Here is a 22,068-nt window from a genome sequence, read left to right as displayed (position 1 = left end):
AACTGAGAAATTTTTTTTTATAAAACTGACATGAAACCATTTTCAGTTTTTCTTTAAAACAAAAGGCCAACTTCTGTCCTTTGATACCACGCAACATAATTACTAGCTGTCTTTTGTGTCACCTTTACGGCAGCAAAAACAATAGTCTTCATGGCACAGTAACATAAAGGGCTGCAAGCACAGCCCTGCACTCTCAGCAATGGGACAGCGCTGCCAGCATACTCTAAAGTTGAGACAACTTCACACTGTCAGCCTATCAGCCCCTTATTATACACCGCTCCTCCTGTGTCACTCTCAATGTGGATCAGAGCTTCTGAATACCTCCATTAACGCTGCTCTCTCTCATGGACCCCATCATGTGACTGCTCTCCTCTCTTTTATTGACGGTCACGTGACCGCTCTCCTCCTCCAATCAAAAGCTACACACGAGGAGGTGGAGTGGGAGGAGGAGAGCAGCCACAACAAGTGGCATTGATTGAGGGATTTGGGGGCTTGTATTTACATTGGGAGTTACACAGGAGGAGAGGTCATGTTTTCTGGAATTTGGGCTTTACTGCCAGCACTGTCCCCTGGCCAGGAGAGGCAGGTCGGCCGGCCGGCCTGACACTCTTCCAATGGGTGGCAATAGAAAGAAAGAACTGCCGCTCCAGATGATGTACCTCAGTGATAAATAAAATAGCCCAAAATCCAGTGGGTGCAGGCAATGCACAGAGCATAAATGGGAGGAAAGAAATTTTGGACAGCCGCACTCCAATAAAAGGTAAAAAGGTGTTGCCTTTTATTCTGGTAAAAAATACTACAAAAGCAAGGAAAAACAGCAGACAGTGGGGTAATAGAGCTAACTAGTTTCACATTGATAACCAATGCTTAGTCATAGCTAAAAACATGGGTGGCACCCGGGGCCGACCGCCCTATCCCCGCCCCCTGTTGGTAGTAAACAGATATTGCTGTATAACACGCAGGCATAGTTTACCCTATATTTTCAGGGTAAAAAAGTGTGTGCTATATGCCGATAAATACAGTAATTTTTTCCCCACAAATAGAGCTTTGTTTTGGTGGTAATTGATCACCTCTGCGGTTTTCATTTTTTGCGCTATAAACAAAAAAAGAGAGACAATTTTGAAAACAAAACAATATTTTAGAATTCCTGCTATAATGCATATCCATTAAAAAAATGAAAAAAAATCGAATTTCTTCATCAATTTAGTACAATATGTATCCAGCTACATATTTATGGTAAAAAAAAAAAAACAGAAAGTGTATATTGATTGGTTTGCGCAAAAGTTATAGGGCCAGATTCATGTAGATCAGCGGATCTTTAGATCCGCTCGATCTACGTGTTTTACGATCCGCCCTTGCAATTTAGCGTGGCTAGTGCTGTATTCATCAAGCACTTACCTCGAAAATTGCACCGTCGGATCGTAACTCCCCCGGCGGAATGCAAATTCCGCGGCTAGGGGGAGTGTACAATTTAAATCAGGCACGTTCCCGCGCCGATTTAACTGCGCATGCGCCGCTGGCGAAATTTCCGAGTGTGCATGCTCCAAATGACGTCGCTAGGACGTCATTGTTTGCGGCGGCTACGTCAATTGTGGCCATCCGTATTCCCGATCGACTTACGCAAACGACGTAAAAATTTGAATCTCGGCACGGGAACGACGGCCATACTTAACATTAGCTACCCCTCATATAGCAGGGGTAGCTATCCGCCGAAAAAAGCCGAATGCAAACGACGTTAAAAAAAAGCGACGGGCGGGCGTACGGACTTGAATCGGCGGTTCTCCTCATTTGCATATCCGACGCGTAAAAAAAAGCGACGACACATTGCAGCCCAAGATTCAACTGGTGTAAGTCACTTACACCAGTCGGATCTAAGGGAGATCTATGCGGAATCTGATTCTATGAATCAGCCTCATAGATCCGACCGGCTGGACTCAGAGGTACGACGGCGGATCAGGAGATCCGCCGTCGTATCTCTTTGATGAATCTGCCCCATAGTGTCTACAAACATGGGGATATTTTTATGGAATCTTTTGCCATTTTAGTTTAGTTGTATTTTAGTTATGTGAGTTGTTTTAGTTTTAGTCACATTTTAGTCGATTAAAATCTCCAGTACATTTTAGTTGACTATAATTGAATGGGTTTATTTAAATTGTAATGCACTATTTAAGCATTTCTCTAGAATTTCCAAACACATTATATACTCCTGGAGTAAAAATTTTAAAACATGTTTTTATTTATGGTATTAAGGATTGAACAAACTAAAGACAGAGATTTAGTCGTCATATAATGTATTTTTAAATAAAACCAAGTTTAGTTACAAGAATATTGCATAAGCTCACATTAGTAAATGTCCTTACCTCACATTTTTGTTCCATTTTCATTCGTGATGAAAACTGGAATTGATTTTTGTTTAGTTTTCATCACTGGAAAGATGCCGCTGATGAAAATGATGCCAAAAATGTCAAAATTAACACTGGCTGTCGGCTGAGGTCACTCAGCCGGTCCAGGCTCAGAAAAGATCATGACCATATGCTTGGGATCCACCAGATGCCTGGAGAGCCTGAGCCAGTCACTCCCGCCCCCTCCACAGCCCAGTGCTCCAGTGAGTGCTGGAGGGGTGGAGAGTCGGTGACTGACAGTCATGGCTCTCTGCTCATAGCGAAGGGGAGAACTGAGCGGTCAGTAGGCTCAGTTATCTCTGCAGAGCTGTCAGGGGACAGATGCAGCATCATGCAGTCTATGGATATAAGGTAGGTGAAATGTCTTGGAAATCTAATTAGCTCTGATTCTTGATTTACCTCCTAATTAGGGGTTTATTGCTCTTATTACTTCAGCACAAGCATAATGTTTCAAAGTTGAAGTTGTAGATATACAGTATGTAAAAGCTTATTTTATTTTTGGATAGAGTATGGAAGGGTTAAAACCCTCTGCTAGGTCCTTTTTTCCTGTCTGCGTACCATTAGGGAAATGTATCTTCCCTTCCCAGAGACACAACAGAGAGTTGTAGAAAATCTCCCCTAGACAGTTTTCCCCATAACTGATGTCCCATTAGAAGATTTCTTCTTACCTCTTGCTCTGGAGACAACTCTAAAGCCCTGTACACACGATCGGTCCATCCGTTGAAAGCGGTCTGATGGACCGTTTTCATCAGTTAACCGATGAAGCTGACTGATGGTCAGTCGTGCCTACACACCATCGGTTAAAAAAACGATCGCGTCAGAACGTGGTGACATAAAACACAACGACGTGCTGAAAAAAACGAAGTTCAATGCTTCCAAGCATGCGTCGACTTCATTCTGAGCATGCGTGGATTTTTAACCGATGGACGTGCCTACAAACGATCATTTTTTTTTCTATTGGTTAGGTATCCATCGGTTAAATTTAAAACAAGATTGCTTTTTTTTTAACCTATGCATAAATAACCGATGGGGCACACACACAATCGGTTTGGTCCAAAGAAAACGGTTCATCAGACCGTTCTCATCGGTTTGACCGATCGTGTGTACGCGGCATAACATTTTGGATGTTCCCTCATTTCTTTCTCAGTAACAATGGTCAACTACTGTTGACCACTACAAACAGCAATAGATCTTCCCAATGGGGACACAGACAAAAACAAAGAACTTGACAGAAAGTCTAATGCCGCATACACACCATCACTTTATGTGATGAAAAAAAACGACACTTTCTGTGAAGTAAAAAATGACGTTTTTGAAACTTCAATTTTCAAAGACGAAGTTGCCTACACACCATCGTTTTCTCACAATGATCTTGCAAAGTGAGGTTACGTTCCACCACGTTTTACCATTGAAGCTTGCTTCATAAGTAGCTTCTGGGCATGCGTGGATGGAAAAACGTCTTAGAAAACGACGTTTTTTGCTACACACGGTCAATTTCTGTGAAGTAAAAAGTGCACTTTTGAAAAACGACACATAAAATTGAAGCATGCTTCAATTTTTTTTGGTCGTTTTTTACAAGACATAAAACAACGTTTTCCCCCACACACAGTCAATTAAAGTGACGTTTTTAAAAACGTCATTTTTTTTCATCACATAAAGTGATGGTGTGTACGCGGCATAAGGCCTCGTACACACGACAGAGTTTCTCGGCAGAATTCACAGAGAAACTCGCTCAAACCCGGATTCTGCCGAGAAACTCTGTCGTCTGTACACTTTTGGCTCGATGGAGCCGCCGAGGAACTCGTCGAGAAAATAGAGAACATGTTCTCTATTTTCTCGTTGTTCTATGGGAGAAGGCGGCCCGCCGAGCTCCTCGGCGGCTTCATCCCTGAACTCGACGAGGAACTCGACGTGTTTGGCACGTCGAGTTCCTCGGCCGTGTGTACGGGGCCTAACTATTTCCCTCTTTTCAAAACCCCAAAAATGCTTTGCCTAGAGATACACTTTCGATTGCAAGCTATGGGTAATTGGTATGTCTTATTTTAACACTAATAGCAACCTAAACTCCTTCCAGCACAGAGGGCTTGAGAAGGCATCACTCTAGGTGTGGTGTGTAGAGAGTTAGGAATAATGGCGCTGCCTAAGCGTATTGCTACACTTTAAAGTCCCAGTATGGATCTGCCTAGACCGAAGTTGTGAATGTGTACTCCACTTAGTAACTGAACCAACTGAGGTCTTATATTGGTAGAAATCCCATGGGGTCGAAAGACTGAGGGAACATGAGCTACGTGACCTACAGCTATACCAAGAGCACTAGGAAAAGAGGAAAGAACCATACAAATGTGCTCTGGTAATGTGCTGGTGGTCAGTGAGTTGTATGGGCTAATATGCCTGTGTAATGTGGGCGCTAGCACAGTATATGGGCATCAGTAATTAAACATACACAAATTACAATAGGTAAGCCCTATATATCTTCATCAAACATTATATATGCAAATGGTCACTGTAAATGGCTAAATAAAATAACCACATTAAACCAATAATTGGAAACAGTTGCATAAACAGTACATGCACAAATAAGGGATAGTCAGCCAACAACACCAGTCCACCCTGTGATATACACAGGACAATGTAAAATGGAACAATAAACGGCTGACTGGTTGCCTGTCTAGGCCAGTGATGTACAATGTCCAAAAGGAGATAATATTGGAATATGGGAATCTTGTTGGAGTCCAGTGTAGAGGTCTAGATGGTGAAAAGAGGGGGGTGCTCCTATACCACACTCCGACGTGCTCCCGGTGCTCCCCTCCAGGTTCCCCACTCACCAGAAAGAGGTCCCCTCTTGGGGTAGCAGGTACGTAGTTTAAGCGCTCCTCTGCTCCAACTTTGCTCCCTCCTACAGCTTTCAGATATCCAGAGTCTCCGCTCCTATGCTGTGTTGATTCCTCAAAGGAGACAAGACCAGGGGCTCCAATAGTGTGATAACGTATGGCCAGAAAAAATGTACTTATCCAAAGTTCAAAAAAATTATATTTATTTAAAATAGACAATAAAATATAACCTGCTATATGTTTGGTTACTACAAAATATGTAATAAAGCCAGGATACACACGTGCCTCTAGCGCCAAGGTGTGCAGAGCAGGCACTCAGTATATATGCAGGTACAAGTAAAAAATATATACAAGGGAAAAAGAAAAACAAAATTGAAATTAAAAGCCAAGGGCCAAAAAGGGCGAAGTCGTTGTCTGCAATCTAACAGCTGGGAAGGCTGCTAGTAGCCGGCGTATGGGTACCGTCGCCTGGCTAGTAAGCACGACAGCGTGTGCTGTCTGGGTGTTTGGCTTGCGCTCCAGCCGAACCACCCGACGTAACCCGGAAGTGACGTAGCACGTCACTCTAGGTGTACTCTAAAATGTAGAACCACTGGGGTAGATTCAGTAACATTTGCGCAGTTTTTACGTAGGCGCAGGGCACCGTTTTTGCCCTGCGCCCCCGCAAATTTTCTGCGCTACCCTCGATTCACGGAGCAGTAGCTCCGTAAATTGCGTGGGCGCTCCAGCAAAATGCCCAGCGTAAGCGCGCGCAATTTAAATGATCTCGTAGGGGGCGGTAATCATTTAAATTAGGCACGTTCCCGCGCGGAGCGTAGGCGCATGCTCCGTCGGGAAACTTTCCCGACGTGCATTGCGGCAAATGACGTCGCAAGGACGTCATTTGCTTCAAAGTGAAGGTGAATGGCGTCCAGCGCAATTCACGATTCACTTACGCAAACAACGTAAAATGTAAACCTTGCGACGCGGGAACGACGGGTATCCTTAGCATTGGCTGCCCCTGCTTTTAGCATGTGCAGCCTTACCCGAAACCCGACGTACGCAAACGACGTAAACTGCGTACGCAGGGCTTGCGTAACATTGTGAATCGGCGTTAGTATGCAATTTGCATACTATACGCTGACCACAACGGGAACGCCACCTAGCGGCCTGCGTAAGAATGCAGCCTAAGATATGAGGGCATAAGAGTCTTATGCCACGCATATCTTAGGCTGCAGTCGGCATAACAAGCTCTCTGAATCAAAAGAAGTCGTTACGCCGGGGCAAGTAAGCAATTGCGCTGCGTAACTATGGTTACGCAGGCGCAATTGCTCTTTGAATCTGGGCCACTGTTTCTGGAATTTATATTTAGCAGGAGTGGATTAAATAGTCTGTTGCTGTATTTCACAGAGGGCTGTACATTATTTTTTATATGAAACACATAATAATATATAAAGTTATAGTAAATTACAAGGTTTTGAAGAATTGTACCCTGGCTTTGTCTCTTGAAATCTCTTATTCACACTACAACGCGGCGTATTTTACCGCGAATTGCCGCGACAAATTGCGGCGTTTTGTCCCGCGATTTGCCGCGACAAAACGCGGTAAAATACGCCGCGGTACATACACAGGAGGGGTGATCAACATTGTCGGCTATGGCCGAACGCCGAAAGCCGCCTGAAAAAAAGGTCCGGGACTTGTTTTGGGCTTCAGGCGTTTCGGCGTTCGCCGTTCGGCGTGGAGATGTGAACCATCTCCATAGCCGACAATGTAAACTCACCCCTCCAGCGTATCAGGGGCTGCTGCGTCATCGCGCTTCAGGCGTATATACGCCTAGGTGTGAATGGGCACTAAACTCCAGAGCAAGGGAAGTGGTTGAGTCCTAATCTCTTCCAGGGTTCTACAGTGCATTTTCTCCTTTTGACTGCTATATAATGTTACATTACCTTGTAATTCTCCAACAGAAAAATACAACTCAACACTACTTCTATGCCAGCAATGTCTCAAGTAACTTTTTAATATTCAGTAGGAAGGGCATTTCTTCAGAAACAGCCCCAATGTGGTTTCCTCCACATTGGGTTTTTCCTTTTACGCATGGTGAAGTGTATGCCATCACCATATAATTCTCCAGAGTTAGTTAATAATTACAGTTCTACCATTCTCTTCAACTGAGCCAGGGCTTTTTTTCTGGGGGAACTTGGGGGAACTCAGTTCCACCACCTCTGGCTCAGACCCTTTGATGCCTGCTCACCACAATCACTTGTAAACACAGAAGTCCAGTTTTTGTGTTTACAAGTGACAGCTCTACACTCTGTATGTAACCCCCTGAACTCTGCACTCTGTATGTAATGTAACCCTGGTATTTAATACCCCTTTAAGACCCTTCTACTGTTTGTGAAAGCTGAACAGGGTCGTGGTTGAGTTCCTGCACCTATTTTCTGAGAAAAAAAGCTCTGAACTGAGCGATACTATTTGCTACTCTACTAAGTAACCAGCATCTCAAGAAGATGCTTCTCTTGAAAAATGAACAGAAAAGGATATACCATAGGATCATAATATTAACAATAGACATAACACGTGACCGCAGGGCTAAAAGCTAATTACGCAGGCACATAGAGACCTATATAATAATATGGTTCAGAGCAATTGTTAGAAGTAAAGCACAGCTGGCTTGGAGAGACCTAATCATGTAAATCCTTGTACCTGTCCAGTTCCTGGTTGTGGTCTCAAATGCATGGCACAGTCTCTCTTTTTGATATTTGCTATAAACTTGCAATGTTACAGTCTGATCAGTCTGGATGAGGAGACTGAGGAAATGCTTAATCGTGCCTGCAGGAAATTGATCACATTATCTCTGCTTGACTGGAGTAAAGATCAGGGGGCAGATTCATAAAAGAGATACGACGGCGTATCTCCTGATACGCCGTCGTATCTCTGAGATACTACGGTCGTATCTATGTGCCTGATTCATAGAATCAGGTTACGCATAGATCTCCCTAAGATCCGACAGGTGTAAGTGACTTACACCGTCGGATCTTAGGCTGCAATTCTAGGCCGGCCGCTAGGTGGCGATTCCATTGCGGTCGGCGTAGAATATGCAAATGAGTCATTGCACCGATTCACGAACGTACGCTTTGCCCGTCGCAGTAAATGTACGCCGTTTCCGTAGAGATACGCGGCGTAAATATAAACATGCCCCCTAGGTGGTCTAGCCAATGTTAAGTATGGCCGTCGTTCCTGCGTCAAAATTTGGAATTTAACATCGTTTGCGTAAGTCGTCCGTGAATGACGCTGGACGCCATTTACGTTAACGTCGAAACCAATGACGTCCTTGCGACGTCATTTAGCACAATGCACGTCGGGAAATTTTAGGGACGGCGCATGCGCAGTACGTTCGGCGCAGGAACGCGCCTAATTTAAATGATACACGCCCCATTTGAATTAGGCGGGCTTGCGCCGGACGGATTTACGATACGCCGCCGCAAGTTTACAGGCAAGTGCTTTGTGAATCAAGCACTTGCCCGTAAAACTTGCGGCGGTGTAACGTAAATGTAATACGTTACGCCTCCGCAGAGTAAGGCGATTCTACCTGAATCTGCCCCCAGATGTTTAATGGTAAATAGTGTGGCCCAGATTCACAGAAAGCAAGGCGCACATTACGCCGCCATAGAGCAAACACTGTACGCTATGCCAACGCAGTGCAGAGAGGCAAGCATTGCATTCAGCAAGCCAGTGCTCCCAACGCTGCGCCAGCGTGGCGTGGGTTTCGTAGGCGTACGCCGGCGTAGGTGGAAGTGGGCGTGACCCCATGCAAATGATGGGCCGATCGCCAGACAGGTACGTATCACGAACTGCGCATGCGCCGTGAAGTGGATGCACCCCCCTGCGCCTGCTCATAACCATGCCGGCACAACTGCCTAAGCTACGCCGGATCACTGCGTATGCCGTGAACATAACGTACGCCTAGCCAGACACACGTCCAACGCACAATACGCCGGCTTGTGTTCCCTGGTGCAGACCTGAGCATGTCTGTTGCTGGGTTGCACCTCCTTTATGGGGAATAACTTTACGCCGGACGTACAACTTACGCGCATCTCGCGTAGCATGCGCCGGGCACACGCACGTTCGTGAATCGCCGTATTTCTCTCATTTGCATGTTTAAATGGTTAATCAATGGGAGTGGCACCATGCTCCCAGCCTAAATGTACGCCCACCCTACGCTGGCGTAAGCAAGATACGTCGGCGGGGTGTAGCCTGTTTTTAGGCGCATATTAGTTTGTGGGTCTGGCGCACAGATACGACGGTGCACATTTGCACTTACGTCAGCGTAACTTGTTATACGTCGGTGTAAGTGCTTTGTGAATCTGGGCCTATGTCTTTTTGTTCCCCCAAAGCCCCTTTTTTTCCCTTCCTCCATCAGTCACAGACACTATGGGCCAAATCCTCAGAAACGGAGCGTAACTTAACTTTGAAGTTAGGTGCCGATCCTCAAAGCACTTACCTGGAAAATTGCGGCAGTGCAACTTAACTCCGTCCGTCGCAAGGCGTTCCTAATTCAAATGGGCGATTCCCATTTAAATTAGGTGCGCTCCCGCGCCGGACGTACTGCGCATGCGTGTGACGTCATTTTTCCCGACGGGCAGCGCGCGAAATTACGTTACGTCGGGCTTTGTGGATTGCGACGGGACAATAAAGTTGCGTCGGGTAAAAAAAAAGTTATGCGCCGGGAAAAAAAAATCTAAATTAAAAAAAAATCGCGGCGATCGAAAAAAAGGTCTGTTTTTACAAGGTGTTACTAGTTTACACTTTGTAAAAGCAGAAATAATTTTACGTATGCAAAACGTAACTTACACAGAAAACACAAAGCTAAAAAGCTTTGTGGATCTGCCTAAGTACTCATTTGCATACGCAAAGCGGCATTTCGACTCAAAATGCCCCCAGCGGCGGATGCGGTACTGCATCTTAAGATCTGACAGTGTAAGTGTCTTACAGATGTCAGATCTTCTGCCTATCTTAGGAAAAATCCTTTTGAGGATCAGATCCAAAGATAGGCACAGGGATACGCAGGCTGAACAGCAGTTCCACCTGCGTATCTCCTTTGAGGATTTGGCCCTATGACCTTATCGCATACAATACAAGACCAGCAGTCCTGCATTGTAAGCGAGGACCCACCCACAACCAGGAGCATTGGAGAGAAGAGGAGAGTGATGGTTGCCAGTGGAATAAGAGAAAAGGTAAGTAAAACTGCTGTTTTTACAGCAGCTCTCACAACAATGTACACTTCATAGCAAAAAATCTAAATCAAAACATGTAGCGCTGTCAAAACGTGACCTTAATGATTAAAGTATAAAAAAAACAGTTATTTTGCAATAAAGATGAAACGTGAAAAATGAAAAAAAGAAAAACGTTAAGGGCCAGATTCTCAGTGGAGATACGACGGCGTATCTCCAGATACGCCGTTGTATCTCTGCGTTGTGCCGTTGTATCTATGCGCCTGATTCTTAGAATCAGTTACGCATAGATATCTATTAGATCCGACAGGCGTAAGTCTCTTACGCCGTCGGATCATAACTGCAAATTTACGCTGGCCGCTAGGGGCGTGTACGCTGATTTACACGTCACAATATGTAAATCAGCTAGATACGCGAACGTACGCCCGGCCAAAGCAGTAAAGTTACGCAGTTTACGTTAGGCTTTTCCCGGCGTATAGTTACCCCTGCTATATGGTGGCGTAAGTGTGGCGTACCAATGTTAAGTATGGCTGTCGTTCCCGCGTCGGAATTTGAAAAAGTTACGTCGTTTGCGTAAGTCGTCCGTGAATGGGGCTGGACGTCAGTTACGTTCATGTCTAAACCAATTACGTCCTTGCGGCGTACTTTGGAGCAATGCACACTGGGAAATTCCACGGACGGCGCATGCGCCGTTCGGGAAAAACGTCAATCACGTTGGGTCAAAGTACATTTACATAAAACACGCCCCCTGATCCAAATTTGAATTAAGCGGGCTTACGCCGGCCGATTTACGCTACGCCACCGCAACTTACGGAGCAAGTGCTTTGAGAATACAGCACTTGCCTGTCTAAGTTGCGGAGGCGTAACGTAAATCGGATACGTTACGCCGCCGCAAAGATACGCGGTTCTATGTGAATCTAGCCCTAATATTCCAAATGTCCCAATTCCACATCCATAAAGTGAACTCAAAACGTGTGCTGATCCAATGTTCAATCTGTGATGACACCCGGTACTCCCCAATAGACAGGGCAAGTATATGTGCTTACCAGATTTTAAGACCCTCCAGTGTCTATATGCGTATTAGCGAGCTTTCACCCCTCACTATTGGCTCAATCACATCCACTACTCAGCCTGCTTAATTTGATTCCACACATGTATACCCCACAAAAAATCATGGCTGCTGGAGTGTGTGAAGGAGAAAATTACGGTGTCCTTATTTGGATTTTTAGTCCAAGTCCTCAGCGCTGGCTGTGTGTTCAGAGGCAGCAAACGTGGTATTAAACCCAAAACCAAAATGTGTAGCTCACTTACCATTGGATGTGGTGACTGCATCAGATTTAATTTTTTAGGCTTTTGTATCCTGGTTTCCTTTTTGTATCTGTTTTCACCTGGTGATCTGGTCAGTAACACACCTCCTGTATTAGAGTGCCCCCACTATGGATGAATGAGCACACAGGGGCATGGCGGGTATCATTGGGGGGAGTGTTAGATAGATTAGCAGATTTAGATAAACTAACAAACTGAACCCAAACTCCAGCTAACACTTTATAAGCAGTTACAGCAAACTATTTTTTTTCCTTTTGGGATAAAGGTTTTACATGAATAAATAAAAGCTGCTCATTTTAAGCACCCTGTCGGTGTTAAATGGTTTTCCTTATCTCTGTAACTGATACAATCTGCTGGATAGCAAGTAGACTTGTTGGCTGGATCCCCAGGTGAAAATAGAAGAAAGAAGGCCTAAAAAACAGATGCAGTCATTACATCTAAGAAATGGTGAGCTGCAATGTATTAAATGTTTGCTTTTGGGTTTAATACAAATTTAAATGGAAAAATTACATTTAGCACTTAATAGGTTTTAGTACTGGAAGATTGACTATAGCAGCTTAAGTATAACTCTTGTCCTATTATCGATGACTACTATACAGAGTTAATGTGACTAAAGTGTATTTTCCCTTTTAAATCATTTACATGTGCATATAAAATGACTTTACATAGAACTATCAATGACTTGGGATCATGTGTCTAATTTATTGAGGACATCTAGTGGTTCAACTAATGTTCTGCATTCTACCAAAATAAAGTCACCTTTAATGACACACAACTTACAATTATTAAAAATATTCTTACACCATTTAAAAAAGGAATAAAATATAATATACTTGTAAAATATATATATATGTTGATACATTTTAAATATTGTAAAAGATTACATTTAACAAAACGAGACTCTAAAGATTATGGAAATATTGATTTTTTTAAGTTTTAATATGCTGTTTTAATAAGTATTGTTCTATTGAGAGCAGTGGCGGCTGGTGCTCAAATTTTTTTTTGGGGGGGGGGGCAAACAAACGAAAAAAAAACACATCAATTGCAGCCTCACTGTGCCTATCAATTGCCGCCACTGTGCCCATCAATTGTCGCCACTGTGCCCTTCAGACGCAGCCACTGTACCCATCAAACGCAGCCACCATGCCCATCAAACGCAGCCACTGTGCCATAAAATTATCGCCACTGTGCCATAAAATTATCGCCACTGTGCCATAAAATTGTCGCCACTGTGCCATGCCATCAAACATAGCCACTGTGTCATGCCATCAAACGCAGTCACTGTGCCCATTAATTGTCGCCACTGTGCCATGCCATCAAACGTAGCCACTGTGCCCATCAATTGTTGCCACTATGCCATGCCATTAATTGTCGCCACTGTGCTATGCCATTGTCGCCACTGTGCCCATCAATTGTCACCACTGTGCAATGCCAAAAGCAGCCACTGTGCTATGCCATTGTCGCCACTGTGCCCATCAATTGTTGCCACTGTGCCATACCATTGTCACCACTGTGCGCATCAATTGTCGCCACTGTGCCATGCCAAACGCAGCCACTGTGCCATCAATAGTCGCCACTGTGCCATGCCAAAGGCAGCCACTGTGCCATGCCAAAGGCAGCCACTGTGCCATGCCATTGTCGCCACTGTACCATGCCAAACACAGCCACTGTGCCATTCCATGTTGGAAGTTACTTGAGTTCTCGCTACTGCTATCACTTGTAAAGTTATAAATTCAAGTATGATGTCTTGATGTTTCTGTAGTATGATCTATGCCAGGGGTGTCCAAACTGTTTTCAAAGAGGGACAGATTTCATGAAGTGAACATGCGTGAGGGCCGACCATTTTGCCCGACATTGTTTGAACCATTAAAATTCGGACTAAGTGTGTTCGTCCGAGCACTAATACACTGCCCAACAAGAATTCTCTTGCCTTTGTGGCTGTGTGTGGTGAAGAGATGAGATTGGGCGTGGTATTTGGATATATACTGTATATATCTTTTGTGGCCCCCAGCAAATCCCCGAACGCCGCTCAGGACTAAGGACGGCGTGTCATTTGGATATACCCTATTTATTGGCGTATAACACGCACCTTCACTTTAAAAAGGGACGTTTCAGGAAAAAGCCTAAATTTTAAATAAAGAACTGTGAAGCAAAATAAGGGTCAGTGCCCATCTGCAGCCTCACAAGTGCCATGAATGCAGTATCACCATTGCCATGAATGCAGCCTCAAATGCAGCCTTACCATTGCCATGAATGCAGCCTCACCTTTGACATGAATGCAGCCTCACCATTGCATGAATGCAGCCTCACCATTGCATGAATTCAGCCTTACCAGTGCATGAATGCAGCCTCACCATTGCATGAATGCAGACTTACCATTGCACGAATGCAGCCTCACCATTGCATGAATGCAGCCTCACCATTGCATGAATGCAGCCTCACCATTGACATGAATGCAGCCTCAAATGCAGCCTCACCATTGCATGAATGCAGCCTCACCAAGGACATAAATGCAGCCTCGTCCCGCCCCCTCCCTGTCCCCTCCGAGACACATATATCTTTTGTGACCTCCGCCGTGCTCGGGCATCCATTGGGGGCCACAAAAGATATATATATATATCCAAATTACCAGTGGGGCTGTTTAAAAACCTAAACGCTGGCCGCAATTGGCCCGCGGGCCAGACTTTGGACATGCCTGCTCTATTCAGTATGATGTGGCAAAAGCTGCAGTGAAATGTACCTGTAATATTATTTTCAGAGGGCTTGAGCTCTGCAATAAGTCCAGGCTGTGAAAGGAATAGCATGCTTCTCTGTGCAGCCTACTAGGTCAGTAAATCCAATGTACCATTAAGTAATGCTAACAAGTCCTTTTCCTCCACACACCAGACACTGCATGGCCCTACAAGCATTTACCTTGGTTCCTATGGCTAAAGTTACATTCTAGGATTATATTCTTAATGGAAGTCATGCTGTGTGTGACATACAGATGTGAGATCTAGGTTTAAATTTGCATGAGTACAGTACTCTAGAGAGAAGGGTGTGAGGAGCACTTGTTACGTTTTCTATCGTTAGTGAGGTCTAATCATGTTCAAGTTCAACCACAGTTAAAGGGTGGTATTTTTTTCTTCAATGAACCGAGGCCACCACCAATGCTCCTAATTTGACAGCCAGTGGAAGCTCTGCTTGTCTATACCCCCCCTCCTCCCCTCCAGTGTCACATTTGGCACCTCCCACTTCCACTTCTGTCAGAAAACTCAGCCAGAAGTTCGGCCCATCGAAAAAGCGCATGTTTCCCTTACCCAAGATGGTGGTGTAGAACCTGAGAGCCGATTCAAGAAGCAGCTTGGGTGAGGACACTGTGGGATCTCTAAACAGGAAAGTGCTTTAAAGGGGTTGTAAAGGTTTGTTTTTATTTCCTAAATATGTTCCTTTAAGCTAGTGCATTGTTGGTTCACTTACCTTTTCCTTTTGTCTGAATTTCTCACTTCCTGTTTCTCCTCAGTAAACTTCACACCATCATCTGAGTGGTGGTTTATCAGCCAGAACAGCTTACTAAACACCTTACTGAGGAGGAACAGGAAGTGAGGAAATCAGACAAAGAAAACAAAGAAAAAAAACATTTAGAAGGGAAATCGAAGAAAAAAGTAAGTGAACCAACAATGCACTAGCTAAAAGGAACCTATTTAGAAAATAAAAAACAAACCTTTACAACCCCTTTAATAGGAAAGTCAGCAGCTACAGTATTTGTAGCTGTTGACTTACAAAATGTTGGTGTGGGGGGGTCTGGAGCTCTGCTTTAAGGAATCAAGAGGGGTTGAGTTGAATTGAAAAAGAGAGAAAAAGGAGTGCACCAAAAAATAAAAAAAGGTGAAGGGAAATTGCTCATGCTTATTATCTGCTAAAATTACTGGAGACTTTGCAAGGTGGTCTGCAATTTTGTTCTTGTATTTTGCTAACACTGGAATATTTCTTGGTACTATATCCAATTACTATCCATATATGTGTGTGTTTTATTGCCTTTGAATTAGTATTTATAGAATTACAGGCCTTTTTAATAACGACCTAACATTCACAAGTCAGTCTGGATATGTACAGACAAAGAGGTTGATTTATTTCTCTTCACAAGGGAAAATTTATTTTCCCCAGAGTTTAGTAAATGAGGTAAAGCTTTGCTCACTTCCATCATTCAATCATGTGCAAGCAACATTTTTTTCTTTTTTTTTTCTTTGCAAAGTGAAATTTCACCACATTCACAAAGCTTTGGGGATAATTCCCTTGCAAAATGCAACTTCCCCTGCAATGTGAACAGCCTATTTACCTTCATTAAATCAACCCCAGAGTTTAATTTAAACCAGACTGGAGGAGAATGTGTTTACTTGACCAATCAGACACATTAGTGTTGATTTACGAAAAGCAGATAGACTGTGTCACTTTGTAAGTGCAGTTTCACTCTGCAGGGGGATTATCCCCAGAGCTCTTCTGACTTCCATCACCCAATATTGTGCAAGCAAAAATGCTTGTTTTTTTTTTTTTTGTTTTTTTTTCCCTTGCACGTGATTGGTTATTCTTTATAAAGTGAAATTTCACCCCATTTACTTAGGGAAATTCCCTTGCAGATTGCACCTTCACTTGCAAAGTAAATCAACTTTATTGTGCAACTAACATACCATATACAGTACTGTGTGTACAGAGGCTTTGGAAAGGAGACAGTAAACAACTATGTAGTTATGTTAAGAATTTCTCTGCTTGTCTTTACATTTTAGAACCATTCTGATACACCAATTACCTAGTATAAAATATTTTCCTAGTGTTCACTTTGAATTATGAATAAATAGTGACATCTAGTGTCCTGAGTAAGGCACAACACCTCAAGTATGGTGAAAGCCTATTAGCTGAAAGGTCCAACAGTGGAGCACCATAAAATATTTGCGCATACAAAACTTTATGCACACAACAACTTTGAACACGCTTCACTTTATCTGCAAATGACATGGGAAGAGTAATGTGCACAGCGTTGCCTCTTATTGGTTCACACACAAGTATTCATGAATCAGAAATGAATTTGAGTGGATTTTTTTTCCATACAAAATTGTAGTTTTTCTTTAGTAAATCAGGCCAAATGGCTTATTTGAAAGCGGAGGTTCACCCAAATAACATTTATATAAGACCAAATTCTTTATACTACCAGCATGTACAGTCTGCACTTTTTTTTTTAGGCTGTACATCCCTTATAATCTATATTTGCAATCCGGCTTCCGGGTACTTCTCCCGCAGGAGTAGGCGTTTCCAAGCTGAGCCGCAATGTAATCTGGGCCCAGATGATTGATGTCTATCAGAAAATGTTCCCCCCCGGCGGATAAGGCCCCTCCCCCCGTATTGCGTAGGCACGTCACAGAGTTTCCGAAAGGAGCCGAACAGGTAAACCTGCGAGTCGGCTCTATACGGCGCCTGCGCAGTCAGCTCTACACGACTCCTAGTCGGTGTGCAGGCGCCGTGTAGAGCCGACTCTGTGATGCGCCTACGCAATACGGGGGGCGGGGTCTTATCCGCCGGGTAGATGGTGTGCGTTTGGTACAGTACCTGCAGTACGGGAGGATGTGGGGGCCGGTGTTCTGAAAATAAAAGCCACGACGGCCGGTCACAGGTGTGGGGGCAGTGTCACAGGTGGGGGAGGCCAGTGTCACAGGTGGGGGAGGCCAGTGTCACAGGTGGGGGAGGCCAGTGTCACATGTGGAGGGGGAAGTGTCAGGCTTACCTTACATGAGAAGTATAAATGCAGCAGCCCTTGTACATGTTTCCTTGCGATATCTGCAGGATGTCACTCCAGCCAGCACAGGTCACTTCCTGAGTGTCATGTTTACAATGGAGAGGGGAGGAGCCTCTGACCCCAGCATGTATCGACAAGTTTGCAGAGTGTACAAGCAGAGGGACAAACTTGTGCATTGAATCTGGTGTCTGCTCGGGTCAGAGGCCCCTCCTCCTCTGTCCATTGTACACACACTGACACTCAGGAAGTGAACTGTGCTTGGTAGAGGGACATCACATAGCTGCTGATTGCCCCCCTCCCCTGTATAGTAAGAGATGCCAGCGGTACAGAGGGAAGTGGAAACAGCGGCTGAAGTTCATATTGTGGGGGGGGCTGTGCTGTCTGTCATGGTGCGCTTTGTGCCTGTACTGCTGACCTAAATAAGAGCGGAGGGCGGCGGCACTGTCTGGCAGCGTAACTTTGCTTCAGGAACAGTTTGTCACTCCCGGCTTCAGTGCCCTCCTGGTGCCCTAGCAGCTGCCTTACACTAGAACTGGCTCTGTGTGTTACGCAAGGAGAGGAGGAGGGAGGGAGGAGAGCAGTCTGACACTTCAGCGCCCCCCCTCTGCAGTGCCGGGGTGCGGAGCACCCCCCGCACCCGCCCAGGACCGGCCCTGGGACATAGAGTCTGTGGTACCTGTAGATCAACCCCTGCTGTACATAATCACAGTGGGAGCGGGTCGCCAGCGGCGCGCATGCGTGCCCTAAACCTAGATATGCAAGATCACGTACTAGATCCTGCGCAGCAGAGCCACCTTGCTGCCGTATTTTGTAATTAATACGGTCGGGAAGCGGTTAACACTTATTTTAAATGTCATGTTATATGATATGAAACATATAGCTATTTCACTCCTAGTAGCAACAATGCATTTGAAACCATCAACATTTTTTTTCCGCATACAGCAGGTCGTCCAGAATATGTATACAACTGTAAACAGGGAAAGCAGCATACTGGTTTAAGCCCCATATACAGTATAGTACAACAGAAATGACAGTGCAACTTATTTTAGAAATATAACTGTTTATTTGTTTTCAGTACAAACTATTAAATCACAAAAATGTGCCAACTCATGTTATTAAATATAAATTTGGACTGACCTCATGACTCACTACACCATATACCTTATTATTAACATTTGAAATATTTATTTAAATATGGTTATGTCAATACAATTTAAGATTTCTAATACAATAATTGATGTATGTGTAATACATTTGTGTAGCACCTGAATTTTTTTTAGCATTTCATCAATTTATTTCAAACACTAGTACATGTTAACATAAAGTAAAATAGAAGAAATTGATGTAAACCAAATTTGTGTCTTAAGAATATCATCCAAATGTGCTTCCCTGCACTCTACTTCCTAAATATCTACTGACTTATGTGGTACTCCTATAGGAGATTGCTGCAAATAAATACATGAGTGCTGGAGTCTCTAGGAATTGAGATATTGCATTTGCCACTATTGTGCACATAACACACAAACCTTAAAGAGGAACTGCAGTCTGCTCACATAATTTGTAATAAAAACATATTTTGTCATTCTAAAGCTTCCCTCCAACCACTTTGCACATTATTTTATTTATACTATGTTTCTGTATTTGCCAAATATGCTGCAGAAATCTCCCTCCACTAAGTCTGGATGCAGCCATTTTTACTGTGGGCAGCTGAAGCTGCTGCCTGTATTTCCTGTATTTACACAGACACTCACCTCCAGCTCTGCAGCTCTCATTGGCCCTCTTATGACTCATCCCCCCCTCCCTTCCTGGAAAAATCTCACGAGAGTGAGAGAGAGAGAGAGCTGTGCATGATGTCATAAGCCTAGGCTAATGACCAGACAAGAAACAGGAAGTGGGCTGTATAAGGTATTTACTGGCAGAAAAAAATGTTTTACTATCCAAAGTTAAAACAACAACAAGGGTCGAAGATTTAATTGATGGAAAGTTGAAAAAAAATATGATTTTTTTTTTTATTATTATTATTTTTATTGCCATTCCAAACACCAATACAAAAAGAACAGGTTAGAGAACCTGGTGTGGACAGGAAGGCAGAAACAAGAGAAATATAGGGAGATATGGTCTCCACGCAATCTTTTTATCAAATCAGAAGAGGGAGAGACTCTCATTGTTGAGGACCTAGAGGGTTGAGGAGAAGACATCAAGAAATTGTGAGATCTCGGAATGGGAGCATGTAACTGAGGGTGAACCCTGGGGAATTTGGGGGGGGGGGGCAGAGGAGAGATATTGATAATTTTAATATTAAAATTAGAGATGCTGCTTGTTTTGTTTGTTTTTTGGGGGGGGGGGGGAATCGATGAATAATATGTCTGATCAAGACAAGGTTGATTTATGATTATTTTGTTTAATTAAATTGATATGATGAAATGTTGTTCATTGAAATAAAATAAAGAGTTTAAAATTGAAGAAAAAAAAAAAAAAGAACAGAAAAATATATTTAGACCTTTTAGCTTCCACAAAAAAAGGAAATAAAAAAATGGAAAAGAAGAATAAAGAAGGAGGAAGGGAGAAGAAAAGGGGGGGGGGGATGCCAATGCATATACCTATGTATTGGAAGCAAAAGTCTATACCGAACTTAGCTCAATGGTTACAAAAAATTGATATACTGTATGTTATAAAGAAGAATTTAGGTGCAATACCATAGGTATGGCTGACAAACCTTTAAAGATATGGGCATGTTGGTTGATTTTAAAACCACTTAGTTGTATTATGATACGATATTAGATCCTTGATATTATAGTATTCTAATAATATATACAGTATTTGCTGGCGTATAAGACTACCTTTTACACTTAAAAAAACTGGCCAAAAAGCAGGGGTCGTCTTATACGACGGGTCAGCTGCTCGGATGCCTGCTGGATGTGCGGTAATTCTGTATGTAGCTTTGGCTACATACAGTATATACCGCTTAGCCAATCCCGGTGATCGATGTATTCAAATGAATATAGAGACTGCTCGGATTCGAGTAACAACCTCTGCCAATCCGAGCAAGCTACATACAGTAGCCTGCTCGGATTGGCTTTGAGAGTCAGAGATGCGTGGGCAGATGATGTTACAGCCTCTGCCAATCCAAGCAGGCTTTGTATTCATTAATAGAATACATTGCTCGCTGTGATTGGCTACAAATCCAGCAAGAAGGAAGAAGGATATGGCTCCAGCTCCAGCAAGAATGAAGAAGACTATGGCTCCAGAAGAAAGAAATATGAAGCGTTCGAAGCCTCGGAAGGGGGGCCGTCTTATACTGTGGGTACAGGCAAAAAATCGTAAAACTGTAAAATCAGGGGGTCGTCTTATACGCCAGCAAATACGGTAGTTAGACTATTTAATATATATTATTTGGATAGATATGGTGCAATAGAAGTTCAATATTCTTGTTATTTGTAAACCCAGGTCTGGAATTAGTTGCAGTACATTGGCATAGTCCGCTTTAATTTAGTAAAGTTGTGCAAATAACAATGAAATACTGTGACCATAACAAGTAAAACAAGTAACAGGTAAAACTAGTTTTACCTGCTGCTATTTATTAGTGCATATTGTGCATTTACCATTAAACCTACTAAATAAAAAATGTGACAAATAATTTTTTTTTTTTTACTAGAGCTTTATGTGTTTGATTTTATATCTACTATGTGATAATGATGGTAGTGTACTTCATGATGTAATTCAATAGCATAATGTTACACTGGATTTTATATGCATTTTTAACATCAACAAATTTGTTTAAAATAGAAGGTAAAACGTGTCACATCAAAATAATCATTGTTAGTAAAAAGTGTAAAATGTGAATAAACCTTTGGTAGGTTTTGATACGTTTCAGCGTGATTCTTCTAGAAAATTTCCTCCTTTCTGGGAATTCATAGGTGCTTGATCGTGAAGTTTAAGGAGTTTTAAAGAGTCCTGAAATTGAAAACCATGTTGAAGCATGCATTGTCTGTTAAAATGTTTCTTATACAAGCTACGCTGGCTACAATTCACTTAAGAAAAGGTATTACTGTTGGGGCTAGTTGAAAATAGGACTTTCATAATTGGAAAAAAAACACAAAATAAATCTGCTTCTTTTCTATGCAAGAAAGACAATTACGCTGAATTGGAAAAAAAAAACGTTCCTTCTTCTGTGATCTTTTGGAAGTCCTTAGTAAATAGCAGTCTACCACTATATAGAGACACATATTTTAATAGAGGCTGCCCGAAGAAATTTAAAAGGATATGGTCTAGTTGGTTAGAAGAACCCGTAACTGGCTGAGAACAAGTTATAATGTAAAAAGTAAGATCAGGGAAAAAAAGAATAGGTAAAGAATGAATTGAAGTTTTCTGGAAAGAATAATGGAGCAATATTTGTCAGATTGGAGCAGATGGGCATATAGGGCCTAATCCTCAGCCAGGCGGCGTAACTTAACTTTCAGCAGTTAAGTTACACTGACTTAAAATTTCTACCTAAGTGCCTGATCCACAAAGCACTTACCTAGAAATTTCAG

The 22,068-nt window shown here is 43.1% G+C and overlaps 1 protein-coding gene across 3 annotated transcripts in view; it reads right to left on the bottom strand.

Moving 5' to 3' along the window:
• Positions 1-20,864: 20,864 nt before the first annotated feature.
• Positions 20,865-22,068, bottom strand: part of LOC120914988 (putative ciliary rootlet coiled-coil protein 2) — an 89,839-nt gene continuing 88,635 nt past the window's right edge. For all 3 annotated transcript variants that reach the window (XM_040325350.1, XM_040325349.1, XM_040325348.1), the window contains one exon: positions 20,865-21,490. In XM_040325350.1, the coding sequence (XP_040181284.1) occupies positions 21,407-21,490 (84 nt within the window). In that variant the 3' untranslated portion in view covers positions 20,865-21,406. The remainder of the gene's footprint in view (positions 21,491-22,068) is intronic.

The sequence above is a fragment of the Rana temporaria genome, chromosome 1 (assembly GCF_905171775.1).
Source record: "Rana temporaria chromosome 1, aRanTem1.1, whole genome shotgun sequence".
NCBI classification, from domain to species: Eukaryota; Metazoa; Chordata; class Amphibia; order Anura; family Ranidae; genus Rana; species Rana temporaria.
This window is presented reverse-complemented; position numbering and strand designations above follow the sequence as displayed.